The following is a 27,885-nucleotide window of genomic DNA, read 5'->3' as shown; positions in this document are numbered from 1 at the left end:
AAAAGTAGAGGTAAAAATTCTAATAGCGGAATTGGATTCACTGCTAAAGAGAGGCGGTCAGGCGGCAGACTGCTTACTTATAGCAGGGGATTTTAATTGTCACCTATGTCCCTATAGTCAAACAAAAAACTGTGGCATTTTTGACTCACAAGGGGATCCCACTACGCACTTTGAACACTCCATAGGGGGAAATTTGCTAAATCAATTTATGCATGAATGGGATTTGGCCTTTGCAAATGAACTCTGCCAGCCACCCGTAGCGTTTCAAACAACTTTTTTTGGTCATGGGGCAGGCACTGTAATAGACTTTATCTTGGTTTCAAATAGGAACCAAGGCTGGGTGGGGGGGTTTGATACGGAGGGCCTAGCAATAAGTGACCATTTCCCTATTAGTACCTCCCTTAAACTAGGGAAACCTGGTACCCAAAAAATAAGCACCACGGATATATTGCATGGTCGTTCAGTGGCACTGGCCAGGAAAAATGGCTACGCCATTAAATGGGCAAAAATTGAACCCACGAACTTTCTGAAAGATCTATTACAGATAGAAACTAGACAATTTACCACCTGTCTGGAACTAAGTACCAACCCAGAGCAAATAATACAGGCATATGATGAGATTAAAGCCACAATAAACGCTAAGCTAACTAAAAAATTAAAGGCAGGGGATGAGGCGAGAACATATGGCTGGTTTAATCGAGCCTGCACAAATGCTCATAAAGCACTGTTACAGGCTTTAAAGACCATACGCAGGGATAGCAGCCAAGTTAAGGAGGCTAGACAAGCCTACAAGCTGACTCTCCTAACAAGGAAGAAAGAACTTAAAAATGCAGCTTGGGAAGCCTTGATAAAGGCAAGCGCCCTAAGGGATAACACGTCCTTCTGGAAAGAAGTTAACGCCCCCTTCTTTCTAGATAGGAAGGTAGACTCCATGGAAATTGGCATAGCTGAAGATGTCTGGGTCAATCATTTTACCGCCCTCTACAAGAAAGACTCACTTGTGTTGATCTCACAAGAGGAGTTGGTCGAGGGGAGTGAGATTCCTTTACAGCCACAGGGAAATTTTCCACTAAAAGTAATGTTTACCCCTGCAGACCTGGAACAAGCGATTTCCCACAGCGCAAGCCTAAAGGCTCCAGGGCCTGACGGTGTCCCCATTGATCTATTTAAAGGGAACGTAGATCTCTGGGCACCCTTACTGGCAAATGTCCTCAACGCCTACACCAAACTAGGTTTCCCCAACACATGGAAGGAAGCGATAGTCATCCCAATATTTAAAAAAGGAGACAGACAAGACCCAAAATGTTATCGCCCCATTTCCCTGTTAGATAATTTAATGAAGGTAGCAGGCAGGGTGTTACTAACCAAATTACAAACCTGGTCCAAGAGTAACGGGATACTCTCAAAATTCCAATATGGTTTTAAGTCGGGTGTGGGAACCATAGAGCAGGGTTTAAACCTGTCCCTTATAATAAATAAATATATTGGATCAAAAAAAGGGAACTTGTTCCTAACATTCGTCGACTTAACCTCGGCATTCGATTGTCTGGATCATGGGATCCTGTGGAAAACCCTGACCAAAATGGGGATAGATAAAAACATTTTAACTTTTATACAGGAACTGTACAGAGATGCAGGAGCCACAGTGAGATATGGCAAAAACGGCGAGCAAACCAGAAAATTTCCAATTGCAAAGGGCGTTCGCCAGGGTTGCATTCTTGCACCGTTTTTATTTAATTTGTATATAAACGAGGTAGCAGTCTCGATGAATGACCTGGAGGTGGATTACCCCAAGATAAATGGACTCGCAGTCCCACTATTGTTATATGCTGATGATGCGGTGATTATGGCCCGCACTCAGCGGGGACTCCAAAAGGCATTAACGGGCTTTGCAACCTTTATGAGCTCTAGAGGCCTTATAATAAATGTGGGGAAAACTTTCACGATGTCATGCACAACGAGAAAAAAAGTACCAGACTGCAAAACCTTTGTTAATAACTCAAAGATAGCAATGTCAAAAACCTTTTCTTACCTGGGTATCATTTTTAATAATAGGGGGACATGGTCTGCAGCGATTACCTCACGGAATCTGGCCTTTGCCCGCGCAATAGGGGCGGTTAAGCAATTTGCCAAAAAACTTGGCGGAAAACCGGTAGACACACTACTTAAGATCTACGCAGCAAAATGTGTGTCCACAGCTGTATATGGGGCGGGGATCTGGGGACTTGCAGATAGCTCTGAAATCCAAAGGGTGGAGAATGCATTCCTGAGGTACCTCCTAGGAGTCCCGCGTTCCACATCCACTACTATTTGCCACAACGAACTGGATAGATCTCATATTAGTGATATGATAAAGATAGCGCCAGTTATGTTGTGGCATAAGATCTGGACATGCGAGGACACGACCTTCAATAGGGAGGTAATTCAGGATTGCCTGCAGCAAGGGAATGGCGCTAAACAACCATGGCTAGCCTACGTTAAAAAATTCCTGAACTCCATCGGTCAGCCAGAATTCTTTTTAGACCCAATATCATGCGCCCAAATCCCCAAAAAAGTATTAAAAGAGACATGTCTTGGTCTATTGGAGGAGAGGAGATATTATTTAGATGGGAATAAGTCTACCATTATAGCCCACCGCCAGATTTTGCATGAACATGGCCTACATCCTTATTTGGCGCCAAATATCTCCTGTTACCATAGAATGCTGTTAGCTCGTCTGAGGACAGATTCTTTTTTCAGGCTAATAACGTTCCCTGCCCCAAATGATTGGTCAGTGAAACTGATAAATTGCCCGTGTGACGGAGTAGCCACCCAGACTAATATACATTGTATACTTTTCTGCAAGTATTATCAATGGGGGAGGAAAAAACATCTATTGCCACTACTAAAGCTGTGGGGCTTGAGAAGTTGTAAAGCAGCCCTCCAAAGATTGTATTTGCTTCAAGACGAGTGTACTATTGGAGTGGTGATAAAATTCCTGTCGTTCATTATAAAATGTAGAGGGTCTATGAGAAGCGATTAGAAGGCTGAGGGTTTGTAGGAGTATTATTCTGTGCCTAATAACACCATATAATACATAAATATGTCATATTTACCTCAACCTTTCTATCAAGCAAATGAAATGATTCATATATCAAACGCTTTCAAGGATAAAATTTTTGTATGGTTTTTAATACTAGACTAATTGAATGACTAGTGTAATGAATATGAATTCTTTGTAACAATCTCCTTTTTAGTATTTAAATGCTTAAAAAATGTTGTTTTAATTGTATTTTGTAATGTTTGCTTATATGGTGTTGTCAAATACCGAATAAAGCTATCTTTGAATTGAATTGACAGGGTCAGAAACTGGCATGGGGCATCAAGGAGGGATCAGATGTTCCTCTAGCTAATATACAATGTCAGACAGTGGCATAAGGGTGCCATAAACCCTAAAGCATGCAAAGAAGATTCGGCCTGAATTCTACGGTTTGGAAGTAAAACAACAGCTATAATTGGGTTGCAATGTTCCATTATACTCCAGTGCCACTACACCTGATGAACTATTAATAGCTGCATACCGGAATTCAGAGTCCAACCCGCCTACAAATGTTATATATATATATGGCGATTTCGTGTGAATAAACCACTTTAATTTCACTTTTTGCGCTGTGGAGTGGTCTGTACCTGTGGGTTTCGTTGATGCGGATCGGATCTTTGTCCATTTGCTGATGCAGCGGAGCAGGATTGTGAATCGTATATATATATATATATATATATATATATATATATATATATATATATATATATATATATATATATATATATATATATATATATATATATATATATATATATATATATATATATATGTATATATATATATGTATATATATATATATATATGTATATACATATACATATATATATATATATATACACACATATATATATATATATAGAACCCCGGTCAGTACTGAGGAGTCTGAAATCTCAGAAGACGAGTCAGTCAGGGCGAGAAGCACTGCGGAATCTAGAGGTGCAGAGGGCGGTGAAGCAAGAGTAGACATTACAGAAGACGATCCTTTTTTCGAGGAGTACGAAGTAATCAGAGGACTCAGACAGCGACCCGCAGCAACCACACACCCCCCAAAAACACCAAAAGGAAAACGAGGAGGGGGAGGCGGGGGAGCCCAATGAAGATCTACTCCGGTAGTGACAAGAAGTGCTTGGGGGAAGACCTGGAAATGATCATGATGAATCCGAAAGAAAACACAATAATTAATTTGTCGGATAGGATACTAACCCCGAAAGAAGAAGAACTGTTGAAACTTGGACTCACCTTCTGTCCGACTCCAGCATTTGATTATACGCAGACAAGGATAGATCTCTTTAGATTTATTAGAAAACTAAAATTGCAGAAGTTACATACTCTCAACCCGAAAGCAGCTGATGAAACCAGTATTGAAGGGAGAGATCCCTTAGCAACAATAACAGGCAAAGACTTACAGGCCATTGCGGTAGCACAAACATTGATTGGAACAATCCACTCTCAAGATTGGGATATCCAACCTACACAGGCTTTGGAGGACTGTGGTATCATCCAACAGGGTTGCAAAAGTGGAATGACTATTAAATCGAAAACCAATCCGAGGACACCGCACGACGGAATAGACACTTTTCAGGAAATTGTCATTGAAGAATTAAAGTATCTCCAAATGGAAAGATTCAATTGCAACAAGAAAAATTTGAGCATGGAGAAATGGGCAGTGATTCAGAATCTTAAAGAAGATGATAGTATAATTATAAAACCCAGTGACAAAGGGGGAAACATTGTCATCCTGAAACGAGGACAATATGAGGATGAGGCCCTATCCCAACTGAACAACAAGGAACATTATGTGGAGATAAAGAGAACAAAATATACTGAAAGTATTAAAGCCTTCAATGACCTGATTGACAAATGGAAAGATAAAGGAATACTTGATTTCAGAGATTGGAAAAACCTGAAGTGCGACTTCCCCCAAATTGCAACATTCTATCACCTGCCGAAGGTGCACAAGAGTAAAATTTGGCCTCCTGGTAGACCTATCGTGTCTGCTAAAGACAGCTTACTGGAAAAAACATCAAGCTATATCGATAGCTTCATTGCCCCTTTCGTGAAGGACCTCAGTTCGTATCTCAGAGATACGAAGGACTTTTTGAGAATTATACAGGATGTGGTATGGGAAGAGGATATGATCTTAATAACATTGGACATTGCCAGCTTATACACATCCATCAAACACGAAGATGGTCTCATGGCAATGAAGAACTTCCTTGAATTAAGACCCATCAAATATCGGAGCCATAACATGATGCTATTGGAACTCACAGACTTCTGTCTCAGAAATAAAAAAATTTTATTTGCAGGCAAACTGTATTTACAACTGCAGGGGACCGCGATGGGCACGTGCTTCGCCCCCAGCTACGCGAACCTTTTCGTGGGCTGGTGGGAGAAGCACGTGGCCTGGGCGGGGGAGAACGAGCGGTGGATGGACAATATTGTCCTGTGGACCCATTACATTGACGACTTGTTTTTGGTGTGGCGGGGTCCACAGAACGAGGCTGAGGAATACATCTCGGAGTTGAACAGAAATAACTTAAATCTCAACTTCACGAGCAACATAAGCCAAAGTGAGGTATTCTACTTGGACCTTCGGGTCTTTGTGGAAAATAATAAAATACAAACCGCTGTTTACAGAAAACCCACGGCGGGTAATACTATACTGCACTCACGTAGTTACCATCCCCGCAGCGTCATCAATAATATCCCCTTGGGAGAGTTTTTGCGAATTAAACGCAATTGCTCAACCTCACAGGAGTTTGAGAGTGCCAGGGAACAGTCCAAAACAAGATTCTCTCAAAGAGGCTATGGAAGAGGAATCCTAAAACAAGCAGAAGTGAGAAGTAATCTGGTAGAAAGAAAAGACCTGTTAACTGATAAACCCAGACCCTTAGATACCAAGATCAGACTAATTACTGACTTCTCTGAAAAATCTCCAGAAGTCTTCAACATAATGCGTAAGAACTGGAAGATTCTTAAATCAGATTCTGTAATCGGGAAATCATTGTCTGATTATCCTCTGATCACTTACAGAAAGGGGAAGTCTTTCAAAGACCATCTTGTAAATAGCCACTATGAAAAAAGGAAAAAGAGAAAAACAACTGTTTCAGGCTTCTTTCCTTGCATGAAGTGCAAGGCTTGTAAAAATTCTCAGAAGGTCAAGGAATACTATATTCCGGGAAGGAAGAAGAAAGGCAGAATAACCAAATTGGTGAACTGTAATTCTGACTATACAGTCTATTGTCTGACATGTCCCTGTGGGAAGAGGTATATAGGGAGTACAGTGAAACCCACCAAACTCAGGGTCCTAGAACATATGAGGGCTATCTCTTTAAAGGATCCAAACTACCCAGTAGCCCGCCATTTCGAGCAGAAACATGACAGCAATAGCAACCTATTGACTTATTTTATTTTGGACCAACTAGTCAGAACAGAAAGAGGGGGAAACTGGATAAAGAAACTGAGAACACTAGAATCAAGATTCATTATCCAGTTACAGACTAAGACCCCGGGAGGGATAAATAATGAAGAAGAGATGTGGACTCACATCTGAAGAATTCCTCCAGTGTTTCCTTACCTTCTTTCTAAGAAATCCGGACTATAGACTTGTATATAGCTTTCTCCATACACAGAGTAGCGTGAACCGTCACCACAAATTCAATTTGTATCATTTAATTAACTTGGTTAATTCTGGTGAAGCACAGTGAAAATAATTCTATAATACGTGCTTAGATGCCCATAAGCAGATCTTTATGCCCATTCAGGGCTAGATTGTAAATAAAGATTGTAAATAATTCAACTGTGACACCTCCTGTGGTGACCTAAAATTATGTGAACTGATGTGATTTTCACCAAGAGCTGAGAATGGAAATCAAACACATAGGTACCTGTGGCATAAATACCATCTAGATATATGTTGATAAGTATAGAGAACAAACATTGGATGAAATGTGATTTCATGTTCTGATTATGCTGAATAATGAATTGGTTCTCTTATTTCACTTGCAATTGTATATATGTAAAATAGTAGATTATCCGTTTAAAGATGGCTGCCGCAAAAATAATGAATGAATTGTTTCAAGTACCGTTTTCTATGTTTATGTTTATGGTTGTAGAACACGTGACTGATGATGATCACGGCTTCTGATTTAAATGCAATTTGTAAATAGTGTCAGTTTACACTGACGAAGGCGGCAACGCCAAAACGCGTCTGTAAACTGATTGCTGAGGAGGTCTTTGAGTAATAAAAGACTTGGCGAACCTACGCCGTATTGGCTTGGAGTGCTCTCATTTCTAAACCCGTGATCTGGGGGGTTTGCGTTGTACAATATATATATATATAAATATATATATATATATATATATATATATATATATCTTAGATCTTATCTGAGCAACCGGACGTTTCAGATCTCGTCCTCTCATGCCCAGTCGGATATTTTTCCGTCATCTCATGGCGTGCCCCAGGGCTCAATTCTAAGCCCATTATTCTTCAATCTTTATCTCCGCCCCCTTGCTGATTTAGCAGAGCGGGTAGGTCTTGAACTCATGACCTATGCGGATGACTCACAGATTATTTTTTCCCTCACCAACTCAGAGTCTTCATCCCCTTCAGCTCTGAAACTTGGTCTTCAGGAGGTCTTCAGCTGGATGTCAGCAAACCAGCTGAAGCTCAACGGGGAGAAGACGGAGATTCTTCTCCTGGGAAAAAATCGCGATCTGTGGCAGGAGAGGCACTGGCCGCCATCCCTGGGCGCCTTCCCCAGTCCAGCTACCCAGGTTAGAAATTTAGGGGTGTGCATCGATGATTCTTTATCGATGAAACAACAGGCTAACAAAGTGGCTGGCATTTGTTTCACGATTATTAAATGGTTGCGGAAGATTATCTGGATGCTGCCTGTGGACACCCAGAAGACCGTAGTCAATGCGCTAATAACATCTAGGCTTGACTACGGTAACATTCTCTACCTGGGCTCCAACTTAGCTGTAACCAGGCGGTTACAGCTGGTCCAGAACTCCGCAGCCAGGCTGTTGTGTAAGATCCCTAGGACAGCAAGGATCTCGAGTCACCTTAGAGACCTACACTGGTTGAAAGTTGAGAACCGGGTCCGGTTTAAGGCCTTGACCTATATGTTCAAGATCAGAGCGGGAACCGCACCATGGTATCCTGCAGAAATTGGTTAGGCCCCATGTACCTGTACGGAATCTCCGCTCTTTAAATGGAGCAACCTTCACGGTACCCAGATTCAAACTGGCCCGAATGGGAGGTAAATCTTTTTCCCACCTGGGACCAGTTCTTTGGAACTCCCTTCCTTTAGCCCTGCGCAAAGAGGAGAACTATGCCAGTTTTAAGAAACAAGTTAAAACCTGGCTGTTTAATAAATAACTGTTTAAATAAATAGCGGTCAATGTGTTGTCAGCAGTTGCTTTCTGTGCCTTGTTCTCTTAGCCATGGCGCCGGGAAACCCTTTGTGGGTATCTGTGCGCATTACAAATGCAAAAAAAAAAAAATAAAATAAAATAAAATAAATATATATATATAAAACTTGTAAAGTGCTAACTTTGCCCAAGGGCATCAAGGTGCTAACAGCGGAAGATACATGCAGACAACAGAGGCACCCCTAAACCAACGTCTGAGGAAACAGCCAGGTTTTTAACATCTTACGAAAAAGAGTGTGTGAAAATTGTCCAGCAATTTCATCAGGAAGAGAATTCCACAACTTAGCAGCAGTCACTGAGAAGGATTTCCCGCCCCATCTCAGCCACTTGAATCTGGGCACCGTAAGAAGATGCTTACTTGCAGACCTAAGCTTCCTAGTGCAACAGACTCGGGAAGGAAAGTAAGCTGGGGATCGTATTATTCCTAGACCTTTCCCCCAAGCCACTTTCGTACTGAGTATCTGAATCCAGATTAAGGTTTTGGGCTTCCAATTGAGTGTATATGTCTTGGATCTTCTTACAAAAGAAAGTTGAGAGCTTGTCGCAAAACTCCTGTGACACCTTACCAGGGTCGGTAATTGTAGGAGTAACCAGGGAATTTACAATATTAAAAAGCTCTTTAGAAGATTTAATAGACTCAGAGACCTTAACAAAGAACCTTCCCTTCTCCTCCAAAATGGCCGCCTTATATACCTTCAACTTTTTGGAAAGCTCAGTTGCCGCTAAAGTAGCACTTAGGTGACCTGGAGTATGAAAATTTACCAAGGCGGTTGCTACATCCTCGTTACTAATCAACTTCAGATTCCATTTTTCTAGCATTTTCTTGTTTTCAGGTTGCGATTACCCAGACGACGAGACCCTCAGGTTGAAAGGAATGGCGAAGTGGTCTGACCAAGCTAAAGGAAGGGGATCTCCTACCCTAATACGGTGATCGTTGGAAAAGATCCCATCCAGGGTGTAGCCCGCCATATGGGAAGGGAGAGTGACCAGTTAAGAAAAGCCACAACCATTCATATTTTCCAAAAGGGTTTGGGTATCATGATTTGCAGAATTCTCTAAGTGAAAATTAAAATCACCAAGAAGTGTGAAACTAGTTCCATCTAGATAGGGTTCCAAAAGCTTACAGCAATCCTGGGTAAAGGAAACCCTAGATCCAGGTTGCCAACAGCAGAGCACTTCAGAGAAACTTTCGGTGGAATGGGTGTTAATAGAGAAATATAGGGCCTGATATTGATCGGCCGGAGATGTGAGCGGTTCCGAGCGACAGGTAAAAAAATCCCTGCACAGAATGCCCAGTCCCCCACCGCATCTGCCTGCTCTATCAAATCTTGTAAGGCAATATCCATCAGGGATAGCCTCTAAAAGATCAGGGCCTGAGTAATCATTAGCCCACGTTTTTGTTATAAATGCCCAATCAGGATTGCTTTGCAATACAAAATCTTTAAAGGCAACATTATTTTTATTCAGAGATCTAACATTTATAAGTAGCCCCACGACTACCTTCACCGTGGCCTTGTTGATGACCGGGCTCTCCTCTCCTCCCCCCCGTAGTTCTGAAGTCAGAGAGCGCACAGGAGGGGGATAATTTGTTGGCCAAAATATCGGGGTCCATGGTCTGTGTGTAATAGGCTGTAGCCTTGCAAAAACCCAACAGTTCCTCTCTGGAGTACCTCAAGGCGGCACATCTATCAGGCAAAAAAGTTCCAGCATCCCTGGCTTCTGGCGTGGACTTGGCGCGGACAGGCGCAGACGGGCTTGTCTTTTTATGGCTTTCGTGCACTAGAGGGCTAACCCAGCTGTCTCCGCCCCTGCGACCCTGCCGAGGAGCAATGGAGCCTCCTGCACCCTCCACAACAAACGGTAACAGGAGGCTGGACTTCTGGCAACCAGGAGACTGCTCCCAATCGCGTGAGTACCAGGTAGGCAATTTATGTGCAGTGAGGGCTGTTTTAAAAAACACAAGAAGTTTAAAAAATCACAGAAGCATACAATTGTTAAAACAGGTTTGGCAGCCGAGATCCCCCAGCGAGGTGAATAAAGGTACCCCGGCGTGTCTGCCTCCAACTGCTGCGCGGCAGGCAGGGCATGAGCTTTTTATGGGTTTCGCGCACTAGAGCGCTAACCCAGCTGTCTCCGCCCCCCGCAACCCTGCAAAGGAGCAATGGAGCCTCCTGCACCCTCCACAACAAACGGTAACAACCGCGGTGGAACAGTGTGCAAGGCGGGACTTCTGGCAACCAGGAGACTGCTCCATATCGCGTGAGTACCAGGTAGGTAATTTATGTGCAATGAGGGCTGTTTTAAAAAATCACAAGAAGTTTAAAAAATCACAGAAGCATACAATTGTTAAAAAAGCTTTGGCAGCCGAAATCCCCCAGCGAGGAAAATAAAGGTACCCTGGCATGTCTGCCTGCAACCGCTGCACGGCAGGCAGGGCATGCGCTTTTTATGGGGTTCGCGCACTAGAGCACTAACCCAGCTGTCTTCGCCCCGTGACCCTGCTGAGGAGCAATGGAGCCTCCTGGACCCTCCACAACAAACGGTAACAACCGCGGTGGAACGGGGTGCGAGGGGGGACTTCTGGCAACCAGGAGACTGCTCCCAATCGCGTGAGTACCAGGTAGGCGATTTATGTGCAATGAGGGCTGTTTTAAAAAACACAAGAGGTTTAAAAAATCACAGAAGCATACAATTGTTAAAACAGGTTTGGCAGCCGAGATCCCCCAGCGAAGCGAATAAAGGTAACCTGGCGTGTCTGCCTGCAACCGCATATATATATATATATTCACTGAAAAAACCATAGGTTTGAGACCATATATAGTTAGCAATTAGCATTTACAAAACCTTGAAAATTCACTGAAAAAACCATAGGTTTGAGACCATATATAGTTAAGAATTAGCATTTACAAAACCTTATTTTACTCATACAAAACCATTGAAATTCGCATATATAGTTAGTTGGACTAACTATATTTCGCGCACCCGCAATCCACTGCTGATGATGTCACATATCACATCATTCATGACATGGTCAGTGACATCACTGATGACATCACTGATGACATCTCAAATGACATCACTGATTACATCACTGATGACATCATCCGGTGACCGTATGTTTCTGTGAAGTTTAAATATGTTTTACATATTGAAGAATGTTTGAATAACTAAGGTGTTGTATGTATAACTGTATAGTTGAGAAAATGGAAGTGTGATTGATTCTTTGCATAACTGACTAGGTGTGTGAGTAACTCCATGGATGAGTGAAAGTGTGTGAGTGTCTGTATACACTTTGTGTATCAAAGTTTATATTAGAGTGTGAAGAGGTTCATCGTATTGTCACATGAATGATGTCATCAGTGATGTCATTTGAGATGCCATCAGTGATGTCATCAGTGATGTCACTGACCATGTCATGAATGATGTAATATGTGACATCATTGGAATTGGAATTGGAATTGGAAGGTTCTTATATAGTGCATGGCTACTCGGAAGCATCCCAGCGCTTGAAGAATAGATGGAAGTTGATGCAGAGACTAGAGAATAGAGATGACTGGTTTATGGCCTAGGAAACAGTGATGTTTTTAGTTGTTTTCGGAACACCAGCAGTGGATTGCGGGTGCGCGAAATATAGTTAGTCCAACTAACTATATATGCGAATTTCAATGGTTTTGTATGAGTAAAATAAGGTTTTGTAAATGCTAATTCTTAACTATATATGGTCTCAAACCTATGGTTTTTTCAGTGAATTTTCAAGGTTTTGTAAATGCTAATTTCTAACTATATATGGTCTCAAACCTATGTTTTTTTCTGTGAATTTCAATGGTTTTTTAATAGCAAATATCTATAGCTGTAATATATATTCTTCTTTATAATGTATACTATATTTTCTATGTATGTAATACATTTTTTTTATGTTTAATATTCTTTTTTTTTTGTTGCTCCGGTGCGCTCCCGGTGCGCGCACTGGGGAGTGCACCGGTAAGCGCAATTTCGTGGAGCGTCCCGGTGCGCGCTCCGGTGAGCGCCCCGTTAGCGCTATTGCCGCGATCTAAAACAACATCGTGACGCGTCGTATAAGCGTGACGTATCGCGTAGCCGCATGATGCGTCTTATGGCGTGTCGCGTAAGTGCGACGTATCGCGTTGCCGCGCGATGTGTCTTATAACGGGCTGCGTAAACGCACCCGGAAGCGCTCCGCGGTGCGGCCCGGTGCGCATAACGTAAGCGCGCCGGAGCGCGTAACGTAAGCGCATCGGGTCATGTGACCTGAAAATAACACTTTTCATTGGTTCTCATCATTTTTTTTCTCCAAATGATGAAAGCCCCCTCCTTTTTTCCTCATTCTAACTTTCATCATTGAGAGAGCAAGAGCTATTTTTAATCAGTGCAATGGCATCACTTGTAGCTGCTGCTGGTGCACCCCCACCACCACCACCAAGAAAAAGAAGGTCCACCACCACAGTTCCTTGGAGGAGAAGAAGAAGAGGAGGAAGAAGAGGAGGAAGAGGAACAACAAAGGCGCTTCCTGCCTGAAGAACCAAGGCAAAGGCACGTTAAAGTGCACTTTATTTGGCAATTCTTTTCATTCCCTGAAGGCCAGAAAAAGGTGAACGCCCCCAAAGTCACCTGTCTAATTTGTGGCAGAGTCCTCTCCAGGGGCAATCCCAAAATTAAATATTCATTTGGTAATTTTACCATGATCCGCCACATGGAGAGGTGGCATCCCAATAACTTAGCCCAGGCTGAAGTACAGGAACTTCAGAACAACCCACCCCCTGTGGCCAGCACCTCCTCTACAGAAGACTCACTTTCTGGTCCTGAAGGACGCCAAATGGTGCCAAATATACAACAAAACTTTGGCACCATAAAAATAGTTTGCATTTTCTGTGGCAAAACGTTATGTTATGGTGAACTTAGTGTCACCTTAATAAATAATGCTGTGGAAAACCACCAATGCAGCAAGAAAAGGAAGCAGTAATTCTTTTCTTTTTTTTGCTCCTGTTGAGCCATTTCCAATTCCCTGTTTTTTGTTTGTTCCCTTAAAAAACACAAAAAAATATAAAACTGTTGAAAAATAAAAAAAAAGTTCTGAAAAATAATAAAAAAAATATAAAACAACAAAAAGACTAAAAAAAAAGTTCTTTTCAGAACTACCTCCCATTTATAAAATCTTGCTAAAAATTTTAAACTCTGGCATTCTTTTTTCTCTTTTGTGCGCTTTCCGGTGCGCTCCCCGGTGCGCGTACCGGGCGCTCTGTCCGCAAAAATCGAAAAAAAAATTCTTTTTTTTTGCCCCGCTGGGTCCTTTTATAGCCCCCCCATCAAACCTAGGGGGTCAGGGGGGGTCTACCCTGCCCCCTTTTGGTCATTTCCCCCTTTGTTTTTGCCACCTCTTGTGTCTCTATCCTGCCGAGACACAAGATGGCGGCCGCTCTGGACTGTTTGGAATGTTGACAGACACCGGAGAGCCAATCAGTTTCTCCTCGCGAAGTTCCGTTACGCGCCCGGTGCGCGCACCAGGGCACTCACCGGAGAGCTGTCACAGATATATATATTTTTTTGAACCTTAATTACTCAAAATCCACTGGAGCACATATCTTGAGACCTAGCAAAGGCACATCGGGCTAACAGTCCCTACAATTTTGCCAAGTTTGGTGGAAATCCATTCAGCCGTTCGGGCTAAAAGTGAGGTTGACCGCCCTATGGAAATTAACATGGGGAAAACACGTTTTGGGACCCCCTTTTTTTCTCGACCCCCGCTCCACGAATCCCCCCCAAACTTTCAGGGAAGGAGCGGAGAGTAAATGTGCCATTTTAAGGAAAATTTCAGCCAATTCCGTTCATCAACGCCAAAGTTATTCAACATAGAATGTTGCGAAATCCCTATTCAAAACAATCCTAACTATATATACCTACTGGCGACCGCCAGTAGGTAATATATATATATATATATATATATATATATATATATATATATTATTTTTTTTCTTTTTTTTTTCTTTTTCACAACAATCCAGCTTATTCCAAACGCCGAAAAAAAAAAAATATATATATATATATATATGACGTTCACTCTGCTGCTTGAACGGCCCTCGACCAGCCAACGTTGATGCCGTCGGTAGTAGCAGCCGCTACCGCAATGTTTTACAGGTACTGGATCCCACCATGTAGAAGGACACAGAGACGGCACACCAAGAAATCTTGCACAAACCCTTTATTGTGCACTCTTTAACCAAGGATGACGCGTTTCGGCGTAAGCCTTTATCAAGGCTTACGCCGAAACGCGTCGTCCTTGGTTAAAGAGTGCACAATAAAGGACCCTTTATTGTGCACTCTTTAACCAAGGACGACGCGTTTCGGCGTAAGCCTTTATCAAGGCTTACGCCGAAACGCGTCGTCCTTGGTTAAAGAGTGCACAATAAAGGGTTTGTGCAAGATTTCTTGGTGTGCCGTCTCTGTGTCCTTCTACATGGTGGGATCCAGTACCTGTAAAATATATATATATATATACACAACTATCTCTATCCTCTCCTTCGAAAGTGAAGAAACAACATTAATTTAAAACTTCCACATTTTGGATGCAATGCATTCAAAAGTGATCTGAATTCGAACTAGTAAGTAGAATCACAAATTAATAGTATTAGATGAATAGAGGAATGTTCTATTAAATATTCAAAGGCTAGAGAGGAATGTAACAAAATTTCCAGCAAATCCCTGAGCTGTGATTGTATATGGAATAATTTACGTTAATTCTTCTTACAAACACAAGTGTGAAAGTGAAACTTGGAAAAATCCATGAATACACCATGGTTGAAGGATATGTCTGGAATTACCTACTCTTACACATTTAATCAATAAATGTTCTACTAATCAAGGTTTGTTGGCGTGTGTCATTGATACTCCACACTGTCTCTTCCCCCTTTTGTTTAAAGTTCATTATTTATTTCAGAACCTCCTTTGCTTGTCTAGTACATCAATTATCAATATCTCAATATATGACAGCTATATTGTTGACATACGTAACATTGTACTATTTATAGCTAGAAATATATATTAGCTGTCCTTACTAATGTTACTGAATTTATGGTTACCTTTGTTTCTGAGCAAATTGCATTCACTACTATCAAAAAATAATACATTTTTAAAAATTAATATCTACACATTGGAGTTCAAGACATTCCAATGTTCCGATCTAATACAGCTTGAGACGCAATGTATAAAATATAGATTTTTAACTATTAGATTTGTGAATGCAAGGCTTCCGAACCCCCATCAATTCTTCTGGTTTCAAAAATAACCAGCTAATGTGACAGGAGAGCCTGCTGCAACATCAGGAAGCAAAACAATTTCAGGATAAACTGAGAATTTGTGTTGAGTAAGTAAAATTCAGAGTGACTCATGATGAGCTGTCAGAACCTAGACTCATCAAAGTCTAACATTTCAATACAATACAATACATTACATTAGGCTAAAAAGGGCACGGGTTGACTGTCTTCAGCCATGGAGAAGACTTTCTTGAGGGGCAATACACTAAACTGAATCTTGACCAGAGTACACTTGATTTTGTAAGGTCACATACATCTTAACATTTTGCCATGATTTAGTACAAGCTGAACATTTTCTTGAGTGACATCTGGCACAGGTACATACCTCAGCTTTCCCGATATGTGGACCCGGACATTGGAGATGTGACTACTACAGCCAGATGTGGAGATAGTGGGCCTCCCAGAGCCATCACTGCCCAAGGCTAAGTCTACTGTGATGGAGAGGCCCTCCACCTTGAGGTCGAAAGAACCATGGTCTTTTCTGATAAAGGAAGACAAAAGGCAAACCTTAAATCCTCAAATAAACTAGTAAACTGTCCAGTGATAGTTGATGATTGAACTTTGAGGCATACTTCAACAAACAATGCCAGCACGTGTTGAGTAGTTGAACACATTTTCATCTATACTAAATCATATTAAGCAGCAGATTTAAAATCTTTATTGCAAACCTTTTTTCAGTATGATTGGTGTGCATCAGTACCTGGATTTACTTGAGGTGTTCAATCATTGTTTGGTGCTCTTGTGTGCTTTGAGGCAGCAGGAACCTTGCTATCATTTTAAAACGATATTTTTAAATGTATATGCTATTTTTACAAATCAGTGTAATGACTTTCAAAAAGACAAAAAAAACTCATTGTTTAATTGGTTATTTCATACCTCCTGTTTCTTTCCATTTTATTTTGCTGCAAATTGTGCTCTCTAGCAGTTATTCACCTGGGAGCCCTTTACCTCATATAGGGCCTGATCATGAATGGCCCGGGAAACAAGGGACTATTCATTGCATCTCATTATTAATGATACCCCTAGGGTATGTTATTTATCTGGTGTGATACATAGTGCCTATCATGGGTTTTCAGGGAATAACATGTGAATATTGCCGTTTAACGCACCAAAATCTGCATGGTACAGTAAATACCCTACACATTGCCCGAGTTAAATTTCGGCAGGTTTGACAAATAAAATATTTCATACATCCAATAATTATTGGATGTGATAAATACCTCCCAACTCATAATTCCAACCTGTGCTCAAACAGGGGTTTACATACAGGTCGGATTACACCGACCCACCCGTAATCAGGCCCATGGATTCTTTGACTATCAAACGTGTTTTATATATTTTTTTATAACATCTTTGAACCCAACAGGAGGCAGAAATACTTAACTGCACAAATGCAGGAAATTAAGAAAAGCCTTTAATGAAATTGCAAAAAGAAAAGAAGGGTGCATATGCAGCCTGTGGACTGCTGAATACAACCCACGACAAAAGATCAGTCACAAGGCAACAAATAGCAAACCACCAGCTGGTAAAGCTCAGTCATTCATTAGGGCTATAGGGAAATAGTGAGTTGAAATGTACTAAAGGTAGTCTGTGTGTCAAGATGTTTTTTTCCAACAGGCAAAGTGCCTTGTGCAATTCATATTACATTGCACATAGGAGTGGTGGGAATAAAACCAAGCACCATTCTCATAGTTTTGATCCAGATAGCAATGTATCAGTGGTTTGCAACTGCAAATCTGGTCACAAGCAATTAAACACATACCAACATCTGACTTAGGGGGCTATTCCATTCAATGGAAGCTGCCCACTGGAATGGCTTCCAATGGTGAATGTTTGCAGGTGGCCCTGAGAAGAATTGGCAGGAGGAATGACAGAGAGAGGTTACTAGACAGGCAGTGCACCAAACCTCTCCTGACATGTTGTCTTAGGGCCTCATTAGGATGGCGGGAGGGCTTTGCCCGGCCGCCACCCTATCGGAAAACGGGACCGCCCGCCTTAAGGGCAGGGTCCCAGGGGTGCCATTAGGATGTGCCCGCCACAGTGGCGGGCACATCCTGTATTTTCAGCATTGTGGCGGGCGGTGCTCTCTGCACCGCCCGCCACAATGCTGAAAATGCATTACAGCATTTGCATAATGAAAGCGGCAGGCACCGCGCTGTGCCTGCCGCTTTCATTATGCAAATGCAGAGGGGTACCATAGGTACCCCCTGTGTGCTCCCCCTACTGTGCTTCACTTTGGGGGCCCGCGGGGGGGCTCCAGAGTGAAGTCCGCCTGCCTTTCCGTGGTGGCATTGCCGCCACGGAAAAGCATTGAAAAATGCCCATAATAATATGGCTGGCGGTGTCTGATAGACACCGCCACCATATTATTCCTTTTCCGGCCGCAAGGCGACCGGGGCGGAAAAGCGGCGGACGGTCTTTCCGTCCGCCGTGGTCCCCCCCGCCATACTAATATGGCGGGGGGGATTTCGAGCAAGGGTGGCGGGCGGATTGCCCCCGCCAGGCTGGCGGTGGCTACCGCCAGCCTGGCGGGGGCAATCCTCCCGCCATCCTAATGACCCCCTTAGTGTCTGAGTCCTATGCACTGAGGGGAGCGGGTGAGGCAGTGCTCTGCCTTTGCACTGAGGAACAAGCTGAGAGTCCAGATAGGTAGCAGTGGAGGAACGACTCAAGCGAGCCTTGGGATCAAGGCAGGAGAACTGCGGGCTTCGGATGTGGTTCCACTGTCGCATTACAAGGGCGGAACTGTCTGCATCGTGAGCCAAGTCAACGGCTCAATTGAAGGGAGCGATGCTGCAACAACTTGGTGCCAGGCCCTGGAAATCCCTGGTAGGTGGCAGAGTGGGCGGAGGTCTCATGGTCTTTTGGCCTCTGGACGCTTTGAAGTCAGACTATAGCAGTATGGTGTGGGACAGACTTTCCCCTCATAGAGACCCCATCAAGGTTTCCCCTCTCAAGTGAGGAGCTAGTTCAACAGTAAAGACTCCAAGACTCCTGGTGTGCTTGTGATTGTTTAAATTGTTTAAATGCTACAAGCTCTGGATCCCCAATTTGCTGTGCTCTTGCACCTGTCAAAACCCCTACAACAGCAAGAAAAGGAGTCAGAGGAGACATGGGGGATATGGGAAATGTCTATGACTCTGACGGTCTTTTGGATGGTTTATGGCGGTAGCCTGGGTGTGACTGTTATAATATATTTATAGTTATGATCTCATTCGAGGCTGTAGACCCTTTGCTACCATGAACTTTCTATGAAAACGTCTGATTACCAGAAGCAAAGGCAATCTCGAATATTACATTTGGGAGACAGGTTGCAGCAGCTCTTGGGTGGGGGCACTGAGCAGAAGAGGAAGATGTCTGAGATTGTCTCCTTCACACATCACAGTTCAGGAAGCAACTCCAGACTGATTGCTGTCAAAGCTGTCTGGAGAGCTGTCTGAGTGATCTGAGCTATTTGAGGAGACTGAGCTGAAGGCATGTTAAAAAGGAAGCCCTCTGTGAAGAAAGGGAAACCTTCCCAAGGGAATGCTCTCTTGAAGCTAAGTCATGTGGGCGGCCAAGTTAGACTCTGTTTCCCTAATGAATTCCACAACGAACCATGGGAATGCCTCTATGGATCCAGAAGAGCATTAGGAGCAGAGAACATAAGAGTTCCAGCCCTGCCACAATCTTGACAGTAAAACAAAAACATACAGGGGAGTCAAGGGTCTTGGAAGATGGAAAATCTGATTCTGAAACTGGGGTTCAGAGAGAAGCATAAATTGGCCAAGATAAGGGCCATTCACTAAGAGAAGAGTCCCCTCATGGGTCTCTTGGGGACACCCATCCCCTCCATCTCTAGTCAGGATGGTAATTTTAGTGGAACACAATACCACGAATTTCTGAAGCCTGGAATATTTGGGGGGACACTCTCTAAAGGTGAAATATACAAAGAAGGGAGATTCTATCTCTACCCTGGGTGAGAAAATACAGGCCTACACAAGAGAGGGAAGTGAGTATTCTCCCTACCTTCCATCCCTGCGTCGATTTAATGAACATTCCAATCCCAGAGGGGAAGGCGCGAACCGGCCTGGGAATCTTACTGACATTTTCTCAATTTCCTTGAAGACTACTGGAGAGTATTGATCAAACAAGGGAGGGAAACCTGCCCTATATGGTCTAATAAGAGGCCTCAAGGAGGTCCACTAAATTATGCAATGTGCCCTGAACCCACAAGGAACACTTCACAGATACATTTACTCAAATTTATCAAAATTTGTTTTTATTTTAAAGTTCATTTTTGTCGTAAATGGATAAGCAAAATTTGAATGAATAAATATGTGCAAAGATAAAAAACACAGCAAAATCAAAATAGACAGTGGTTCTTACTCCACACTTACATACCATCTACACACATACATAAGCATTCATACATCACACAACACTATGCACGGATGGTCTTTGATGGAAAGGGCACTGATGGTAGGGTATCCGGGTTGGTCCTGTAAGTTCCAGGATAGGAACAGACGCCAACGTGCGTTTCGGTGTAAGGCCCCGTCCGGGGCTACACCTTCATCAGGGCAAAGTGAAGAAGAGGAGATGGAACCACAAGGAAGACGAATAATCTGTTACTAGGGGAATAGATTGGCTTCAAGTAGGACAATCTTCAAATTCAAGGGTTGGTTTTCTCTACTGGCATTGAGTTTCCTTCGTGTATAGATATAGGCAGCAAGGATGCAATCTGACATATCAGGGGATAAAGGGCATCCGGTCGGCGGCGGCGGCAGCACACACGGTGGCAAAAAATCAGCGCTGAAGGAAACTCGTCGTCTCCTATAAACTCCGCTTCTGAAACCCTTCGGAGGTTGGAAAGGCCTTTTTACTCGGTTTTGTATTTGTTACCCGCCGGCCGGTTGCGTGTGTGCATACCAAAATATATATGAAAAAACGGAATCCACTCAAGGAACGGTTTCCTCTTCTACCAGGGAACTAGAAGCTTCCTTGCATTACCGCCTTTGTCAGCCCCAGTCCTACCATCCGCCTCTGGGTGCATTATTCAATTTTTCACAGGTTTCAAAGACTGTGATGCTCTGACACACCGATGCCAGTAGAGAAAACCAACCCTTGAATTTGAAGATTGTCCTACTTGAAGCCAATCTATTCCCCTAGTAACAGATTATTCGTCTTCCTTGTGGTTCCATCTCCTCTTCTTCACTTTGCCCTGATGAAGGTGTAGCCCCGGACGGGGCCTTACACCGAAACGCACGTTGGCGTCTGTTCCTATCCTGGAACTTACAGGACCAACCCGGATACCCTACCATCAGTCCCCTTTCCATCAAAGACCATCCGTGCATAGTGTTGTGTGATGTATGAATGCTTATGTATGTGTGTAGATGGTATGTAAGTGTGGAGTAAGAACCACTGTCTATTTTGATTTTGCTGTGTTTTTTATCTTTGCACATATTTATTCATTCAAATTTTGCTTATCCATTTACGACAAAAATGAACTTTAAAATAAAAACAAATTTTGATAAATTTGAGTAAATGTATCTGTGAAGTGTTCCTTGTGGGTTCAGGGCACATTGCATAATTTAGTGGACCTCCTTGAGGCCTCTTATTAGGCCATATAGGGCAGGTTTCCCTCCCTTGTTTGATCTTTACTGTCCCCGTCTACCTGCCTGTAATTGATGTGGGGTCCCCCTTCGGTTTGAAGACTACTGGAGAGTAACCAAGGATGTCTGCGGTGAACTCCATAGTACCTGGTTTAGTTACTGTACTAAATCCTAGTGTTGGCCTGGGCGAGTCAGGGGATAAGATTCTCTCCATTCTTTAGCTCCTCTCAAAGGAAGTCCAGGAAAAGCAGCACGAAAAGCCATGATAAATAAATTGGAAGAAAAATTAGAGGCAATAGAAATTAGAATAAGGGATCTGAATGCCCGCCACTTATTAATCATACTCAGACAGCTCAGCATATACATAATGAGATCAGAAATATGAGTGGGAAGATTGAGAATTTGGAGAATCGGTCCTGCGAGTTTAACCTGCGTCTGGTCAGAGTGACGCAAGGATGGGAAAAGGATTTGGAAATGACAGAGGTAGTTTCTAAGCTAATTTCTTCACTTTTCGAAAGAGCCTGTAACATGTTTTTTTTTTGCCAGAGCCAATTGTGTCCTCAAAAAGGGTGCAAAAAGAAAGGAGAAAGCTTCGCTAAATATTGGTGCAGGACTTCTGTATTCAGGAAAGAGTCCTAAGAAAAGCAATCCAGCGTAAATCTATAAGTGTAAAGAAGGACTTTGATTTTCAAATTTTCCTGGATATGTCTTTTGAAACCTCTTGCCAAAGGTGGTAGTTCACACAGATGATTCATGCTTTTAAGGCCAGAGGGCACAAGCTCAAGTAATCCAACCAGCCAAGCTGAAAGTTTTATGGGCTGGTAGGTTTCAGATTTTGATATAAGTGTAAAAGGCAAGAAAGGTTCTATCTTCCTGAGAAATGAAGGGGTCCTAGTTAACTTAATGTAGCTGCCCCTGGTGCCTTAACAGTACAACAATTCGATAGAGGGAAAGGGAGGACTTAGCATTCGGGTGAAGTGGTCCATGGAGTTTGGTGGTGTGGGTATGTTGAGGATGGGAGGGAGAGGGTTGCGGGGAAAGTTGGGCCTAGGAAGGAAACGGTGTGGGGTGTTGTGTTAAAAGTGACAAGAAAAATTACACATGAGATAATATTTGGGCTAGGAGTAGAGACCCCCGCCAAAATGGGGCAAGTAGTTAAATTATGGTGGTATATTAGGGAGCCTTATGATGGCAGATTTGACAGTAATTGGCATCAATGCCAATGGGCTTAATAACACAGTGAATGGGGAAGCTATTTTGCTTGGTGTTTGCAATTTAAGCTCAACATAATCTTTTTTCAGGAGACACATTGGATAAAAGGCAGCAAGGTAAAGTTTCTTAGACAATGGGACTGTGGATGTGGATTCCACCCAAAGGGGACTAGCAATTTTGGTTAAAAAAAAGAGTTGCAAGTGAGTTACAAACACCTTATCACAGATGGTGAGTAATACAGGGAAATACTCCAGATACAGGTAAACAGCTGTAGAGTGAACTTGGCCTCTCACATTGGCCCCATAAGTATTAATCCGAAGTAATAATTGAAGTTGGGTTGGGAACTTAGTTATTTGCAGGAAGGGTCTTAATCAGGGGTGATTACAATTTTGAAGCGGATTTGCACCTGGACTCCTTCAACCCATGTTGGGTGCAAAGGAAGAGACACACGGAAAGTATTTTTAAAGATATCTTTCTCCATTTAGGGGTGGTGGACATGTAGCGGATAAACAAGGCAGAAGTCAGGTCTTACAGGTTTTATTCTAAAAGGTTTGATTCAGCCTCTCTGATTTTTTTTAGGGCCCCCTTAATTCCCTATTGTTGATATCTCGCATCATGCTAGCGGCTTGACGGATTATCAGACAGTAGATTTGAGATGTGCCATCCCTTTACTATGTAGGGTTAAGAGGTGGGTGATGAATAAGACAATCATTTTGAAAGAAATTTGATTGATCTGATCACACTAGAGATCGTTAGCTTCTTTACGATCAATGAGTCATCAACAAATATATCAATCATTTGGGAGGCTTTTAAATGTAATATCAGGGGAACCCTTATATAAGTAAAGGCATTGTGAGTAAAGAATGAGAGGGAAGAACTGGCCATCTTGTAAGCAGAAGTAGATAGTTTATCGGGCTTTAGGATCACCCTCATCAATGGACTGATGGAGTATAGCAAAAGAAAAGCTAAGGGATTTTTTTTCCTACAAAAGTCTTTGATCAATAATCAGACCTTTTATACAACATGTAAATAATGAGAGGGAATCCATAGAGCCTTTTCTAGTGTGCAGGGCAAAAGAGATGGTTAATCATAATCTTCTCACCAGAATTGGGAACCCTCAGACTGGGCAGTGCATGGAAAAGGTGGAAAAAATTAAACAGATTGTGTTCGAGTACTATCCCCGTCTGTACTCAGATGATTAGGTTGGAAAAGCAGGTTGGAACTAGAGGGCAGAAACAGTACATTGACAATTTCCTTAAGAGTGTGAAATCACCTGTCTTTTACCCTATTTTAGAGAGCGAGGTAGAAGAAATCATAACACAGCTTCCTAATGTTATCCCTCCACCCCTCCCGCCCCCTAGGGAAGACAGATTTGGCTCTGAGTTTCATAAAACGTTTGTATAAAGCTTAAAGGGCCCATTGGCAACTCTTTTTAGCCATCTGCTAGCTAGTAGTCAGGTTCCAGATTCGGTCCAAAGAGGGGTTCTGATGAGTGACCTTTTTAAAGGCAGGGGAAAAGGACATGGATTTGAAATCTTATAGACTTATAAATCTATTAAATTTGGCAAATAAGTTCTATGCTAAAATGTGAGCGAATCAGATTGACACTGTAGCCCAATTTCTTAGAGCGAGGGATCAGAATGTTTTTATCAGGGGCCAGGATTTATGTTCTAGTACTCACTTCATGTTTGAATTCGTAGATATGGTGACAGCAGATACCATTCCAGTGGTGCTCGTTTTTCTGGATGCCGAGAAGGCCTTTGATCTTGTAAACTGGAGGTGTTTATTTAGGATTTTGGGGAACTTTCATTTTCCATCCCAGTTTTCAAGATCTATTCAGTTACTATTTCAAGGGGCGACCGCACAGTTAATAATTACTTGCAGGGGTAAATCACCCTAAATCGAGGCCCCTGTCAAGGCTGCCCTCTCTACCCCTTATTATTTGCCCGTTTTATTGAGCCTTTGGCCCAATCCACCTACCAAGGCATCAATATTGTATTCCCCCATCCCACGGGCACAAAAATAAGGTTATATGCAGATGATATAGCTCTATTTTTAACCTGCCAGCTTTTAATTATTAATGGGGCTTTGCAGTCACTTTAAACCTCTACGAATATAGGGGGATATAAAATTATATAAAATGAATGAAGCAAAAACTGAATGTTTGCTGTTTAATGCCTCTCCAGATGTCCTGCCTACAGTTCCGAAAGTTCTGAAGGAAAACTATAGAGTAGATCCAAAAAGGTATTTATTTGGGGGTGTTTTATTCAGAGGACCCAGAGGAAGTTTTAGCAACAATTTTAAACCGTTAATGAGAAAGATTATTAACTTGTTAGAAATAGGGTGAAGATTTCCATTATCACCTATCCGTCGCATTGACTTGATTAAAATGTCAAACCTACCGCTGTTTTTTTTATTCCTATCTATTCCTTGTAAGTTAGAAGCTCACTTTTTTTTTTTTAAACGGAGCAAAGCATCTCATCTTTAATTTGGTCCCAGAAACTACCAAAGATAAAGGCGCTGCAGCTGCCCAAGCAGGGAGGGAGGCTGGGTACTCCTCAATCTCCAGAAATATTATATGGCATCTTTTATTTTACAACTGCGCCATTTTTCGATGGCTTCCTCTAATTTTGATAATTCCATTCTCTAACTCTTGCAGGAGAAATTGCGGGTACCCGATCTTAGGTGGGGTGTTTTAATCCCTAAATCGCCCCAAAAAGTCATGCATAAGCTATCGACCTCATTTGGTTGTTGGAAAACAAAGTTCTTATAAAATATAAGATCCCTCAGGTCAATGCAGAGACTCCATTGTGTTATTGTCAGTCTCTCTCCCCTGCCTTGACCGAGGAAACAATAGACTGTCTTGCCCCCTATTAAAGTCTTTATGGACAATGGTAGAGGCTTAGGCATGTCTGAAATGTTTATGCACTAACACTTTCAGGATGATTTGAATATTTGCTATATTAATGTTGAGATTGGCCTGCTGTATTGAATGGAAGATATTGTGGGATGAATTGTTTTGTCTTAGAATAATTGCACTTCAAAGGGAGCACTGGTACTTTAGGAAATATAATGAACTGGGGTTGAGATGACGTGATCATCTTTTTTAGAATAATTGCAGTTTAAATGGAGCAAAGGCTCTATAGGTAGTATAACAAAATATGGTTGAGCTGAAGCATCACCCTCAGAAGGGTGGGGGGAAGAAAGAGAGAATAGGAATTGGATTTTGTGGGTCTTTATTAATGTGATGGCTTGGGTGGGAAAAAGGTTGTTGTAATTTGCCATTTTGATATGTATCACTGGGGGATGGTTGAATGTTTTATTATTAGCACTATGTGTTTGAATTGATGTCTTGTGTCATGAATTTATCTTCCTTAGAGTAATTGCATGAAAGTTAATACAAAGAATGTAAAGCAGAAAGAGAGAATAGTCAATAGTCCAGGGGACCACAACAAGATCTACCTAGTGTAATTCAATGGATATAAAATCTTGCAGGGGTTTCTTTGAAAAACAAATGTCATAGGCAAGAAATGCAAACGGAGGAAAGGAAGTCCCTCACAGGCCTCCATCCCCGAATTCAAAGCCATTAATGGGGGGTGGGGCGGTGTTTGGGGGCCTCATAATGCTGCTGCCGTCAGAAATATTAATGAGTCAGAAAATGTTGCGACCTCCTGCGAATGTACATTTTGCAATGCGACTTAGTAGGACCTGAGTTAAAGCCCATAATGAAGCCCAGCTTAAGACCTACGCCAGGCTTTCGATACCCTTAGCTGAGAATGCATGCAAGCAGCCCTTGCAAGATTTGGGTTCCCTCAAGGATTTCTCTGATGAGTCAAACTATTTTATACTTCTCCAACGGCACGGGTTCACAGGGGCATACATCTCAGGTACCTACAAGATCCAGTGGGGAACTTGGTTGGGGTGCCCGCTATCCCCTATCCTTTTCGTGCTGGCTGTAGAGCCCCCTGCTGATAAGCTCTGCTGCGATGTGATATATTGGGGCATCTAAATAGGGTAGAGGATTCATGCACTGTCACTATATGCTAACAATATTATACTATACACCAAGGACCTTTGGTGCAGTTTCTAAGGACCTTTGGTGCAGTTTCCAGACTGTGACCCAGATATTCTCCCAGTTTCACTCAATCTCGGGGCTTGCCATTAACTTCGAAATATCACTTGCATACTCATTTTGGGAGGGTTTCTCACCAAGGGTGATCCCCTTTGGGGAGGCTGAGATGGTGGTTGCCTGCACCACATTCAAATGCCTGGGAGTCCAAGTGTATAGAACCCTACGGGATTTACTAGATGGAAATGTACAGAGAGTGATCACGTCCCTGCGATCCCCAATCACTTTCTGGACAACGCTCCCACTCTCAGTGGCTGGGCGTTTAGCCATTGCAAAAATGGTCATGGTATTGCACGTGCTATACTGTTTCAAAAATTTACTGATAGTGATCTCATCTACTACTTTTCAAAATACTGCATACGCTATTGATCGACTTTATAGAGGGCATGGGCAGGCGCTGGGTCAGCCTGGCAAAATTGCAACTGCCAACGGATGCCGGTGGCATGGGAGCTTCAGGATTTCGGGCCCACTGCATGATGAGCCAATTGCAGTGGCTCTTTTACTGGCTAGCGGGCCGAGAGATAGCTTACACTCCTGGTATGGTCTCACGAGGTGCGCTACATACACTGCTATGCCCCGGGTGTAATGTCCCGATTGCAACCCCACTACTATTGAAAGTGGCCCTGGAATACACTGCACCCACCACACCATATCCACCAAACATTCTGCTCCTGGGACTCTGCCAGGATACTAACACATCGAAAACTCTCCAGTTGGGAGCGGGTTGGGCTGTCCACTGTTGGTGCACTATTCAGTGATGGCACTCTACTCACCCATGCTGATTTTGTGCACGAGCAGGGACTCCCTATCAAGCTATTTTTACTGTATGCTAGTCTAATATGATATATGAAGCGGCGCTGGGTTCCTGATGGGGCCAAACCATCAACACACAAACTGGTGCATATGGTACACCTGAAAGACCAGGGTAGGCAATTGACTCGGTTGATGAACTGAGGAATATGGGCACACATACCCTCACCTCTAACTACTTTACGAGTTAAGTGGGACACGGACATGGGCAGGGTTCTGACTGACAATGAATGGGCCTCCCTTCTCACTTATCCAAGGGCAGTCTCCCACAATACCAGGCTCAAATGTATT

General features: G+C 42.7%; 1 protein-coding gene across 2 annotated transcripts in view; it reads right to left on the bottom strand.

Annotated features, from left to right (window-relative positions):
• LOC147705789 (bactericidal permeability-increasing protein-like) overlaps positions 1-27,885 on the bottom strand; it is a 408,685-nt gene that overhangs the window by 350,351 nt on the left and 30,449 nt on the right. For both annotated transcript variants that reach the window (XM_086932245.1, XM_086932244.1), the window contains exon 4: positions 16,178-16,333. In XM_086932245.1, coding sequence (XP_086788371.1) covers positions 16,178-16,333 — 156 coding nt within the window. The remainder of the gene's footprint in view (positions 1-16,177; positions 16,334-27,885) is intronic.

The sequence above is a fragment of the Lissotriton vulgaris genome, chromosome 7 (assembly GCF_964263255.1).
Source record: "Lissotriton vulgaris chromosome 7, aLisVul1.2, whole genome shotgun sequence".
In the NCBI taxonomy this organism is placed as follows: Eukaryota; Metazoa; Chordata; class Amphibia; order Caudata; family Salamandridae; genus Lissotriton; species Lissotriton vulgaris.
Note: the sequence above shows the minus strand (reverse complement) of the source record. Positions and strands in the feature narration are given on the sequence as shown.